This window comes from Brachionichthys hirsutus, chromosome 20, assembly GCF_040956055.1.
Source record: "Brachionichthys hirsutus isolate HB-005 chromosome 20, CSIRO-AGI_Bhir_v1, whole genome shotgun sequence".
Taxonomy (NCBI): Eukaryota; Metazoa; Chordata; class Actinopteri; order Lophiiformes; family Brachionichthyidae; genus Brachionichthys; species Brachionichthys hirsutus.
The window spans coordinates 10784260-10786953 of NC_090916.1; the positions used below are offsets into that span (position 1 = coordinate 10784260).

At 45.8% G+C, this 2694-nt stretch overlaps 1 protein-coding gene across 1 annotated transcript in view; it reads right to left on the bottom strand.

Annotated features, from left to right (window-relative positions):
- Positions 1-2357, bottom strand: part of syne1a (spectrin repeat containing, nuclear envelope 1a) — a 169835-nt gene extending 167478 nt beyond the window's left edge. Inside the window, exon 1 of the mRNA XM_068754152.1 lies at positions 2273-2357. Within this exon, the coding sequence (XP_068610253.1) occupies positions 2273-2357 (85 nt within the window). The remainder of the gene's footprint in view (positions 1-2272) is intronic.
- Between the last annotated feature and the right edge of the window lie 337 nt (positions 2358-2694).

Consider the following 2694-nt stretch of genomic DNA (forward strand, 5'->3'; position numbering starts at 1 on the left):
ATACTGCTATACTGCTGAACTGCTGTACTGCTATACTGCTATACTGCTGTACTGCTGTACTGCTGTACTGCTATACTGCTATACTGCTATACTGCTGTACTGCTGTACTGCTATACTGCTATACTGCTATACTGCTATACTGCTGTACTGCTGTACTGCTGTACTGCTATACTGCTATACTGCTGTACTGCTATACTGCTGTACTGCTGTACTGCTATACTGCTATACTGCTATACTGCTGTACTGCTATACTGCTATACTGCTATACTGCTGTACTGCTGTACTGCTGTACTGCTGTACTGCTGTACTGCTATACTGCTGTACTGCTATACTGCTGTACTGCTGTACTGCTATACTGCTATACTGCTATACTGCTGTACTGCTGTACTGCTGTACTGCTGTACTGCTATACTGCTGTACTGCTGTACTGCTATACTGCTATACTGCTATACTGCTGTACTGCTATACTGCTATACTGCTATACTGCTGTACTGCTGTACTGCTGTACTGCTGTACTGCTATACTGCTGTACTGCTATACTGCTGTACTGCTGTACTGCTATACTGCTATACTGCTGTACTGCTATACTGCTGTACTGCTGTACTGCTGTACTGCTATACTGCTATACTGCTATACTGCTGTACTGCTATACTGCTATACTGCTATACTGCTGTACTGCTATACTGCTATACTGCTATACTGCTATACTGCTGTACTGCTATACTGCTGTACTGCTGTACTGCTGTACTGCTGTACTGCTATACTGCTGTACTGCTATACTGCTGTACTGGTGTACTGCTGTACTGCTGTACTGCTGTACTGCTATACTGCTGTACTGCTATACTGCTGTACTGGTGTACTGCTGTACTGCTATACTGCTATACTGGTGTACTGCTGTACTGCTATACTGCTATACTGCTATACTGCTGTACTGCTGTACTGCTGTACTGCTATACTGCTATACTGCTATACTGCTATACTGCTATACTGCTATACTGCTGTACTGCTATACTGCTATACTGCTGTACTGCTGTACTGCTATACTGCTATACTGCTATACTGCTATACTGCTATACTGCTATACTGCTGTACTGCTGTACTGCTGTACTGCTATACTGCTATACTGCTATACTGCTATACTGCTATACTGCTATACTGCTGTACTGCTGTACTGCTATACTGCTATACTGCTATACTGCTATACTGCTGTACTGCTGTACTGCTATACTGCTATACTGCTATACTGCTGTACTGCTGTACTGCTATACTGCTGTACTGCTATACTGCTGTACTGCTATACTGCTGTACTGCTATACTGCTGTACTGCTGTACTGCTATACTGCTGTACTGCTGTACTGCTATACTGCTATACTGCTATACTGCTATACTGCTATACTGCTGTACTGCTATACTGCTGTACTGCTGTACTGCTGTACTGCTGTACTGCTATACTGCTGTACTGCTATACTGCTGTACTGCTGTACTGCTATACTGCGCGACCGAGCCCCCCAGCAGTATTTGAACATCCAATCATCAACAGTCTCTCTGCAGCTCCTCAGTTCTTGCTTTGACCCCCTGCAGTGAGGATGACTCTAATGACACGAAATAAACAAACACTTGTTGTCTAAGGGACTGTGTGTATTGATGTGTGTATTAATGTGTGTATTGATGTGTGTATTGATGTGTGTATTGAACTACGACAGCAAATTAGACAAATGAACAAACAGAATAGATTAGAAGAATCTGAATTCAGAATAGATTAGAAGAATCTGAATTCAGAATAGATTAGAAGAATCTGAATTGTGTTGTTGTTTTGTCCAACCTCGTTTATCGCAGAATATTCGACAGCAAGAAGTTCTACATTGATCATCTTGCTGTGCTGCGACAAATACAGCGGACCGGTGCTGGCCTACTGCACATGCCTGCTTTGCGTGCGCGCGCGCACACACACACACACACACACACACAGTTAAATAAAGAATTCAGGACACAGTGAAAAATGACACTGCAGGACTCAAACTCAAATAAGACAGCACATGAAGTCCGTAGTGCAGAGCCACGCACACAAACACACAAACACGCAAACACGCAAACACACAAACACGCAAACACGCAAACACACAAACACGCAAACACGCAAACACGCAAACACACAAACACACAAACACGCAAACACACAAACACACAAACACACAAACACACAAACACGCAAACACGCAAACACGCAAACACGCAATGCTCCACATCTACATGCAGCGCCTGTCCCACCTACCCCGGAGGCAGTGAGAGAATCCCGCCACCGGCTTGAGAGATGTCTTCTTTTCCGGGGAGCCCTCGCCCCCTGCTCGCTGAGCCATCTTCTCCCGGAGACAACGGCTGGATTCCTGCCTGTTTTCATAGGAACGTTGGCGGGACCTTCACAGCAGCCTCCGGGAGCGGGTATACTTGCCCTTGCTCCTGCCCTTGCCGCCTCTCCCTCCTTTTTGGGGAGGTGTACCCTCAAGCAGCGGATCTCCTGAGATCCAGCCAGTGAGTGTGGCTGAAGGTAAAGCAGGAGGACGGTCTGGCTGTCTTTCGTCTTCCTGCTGTCCTGCAGTACCAGACTGCAGACTCAGCTGGACTCGGTCTTTTTTCTGTTTGCGAAGCAGCTTGGGAGTGTAAGCGTGATGCAAAGACAGTGTGTGTGTGTGTGTG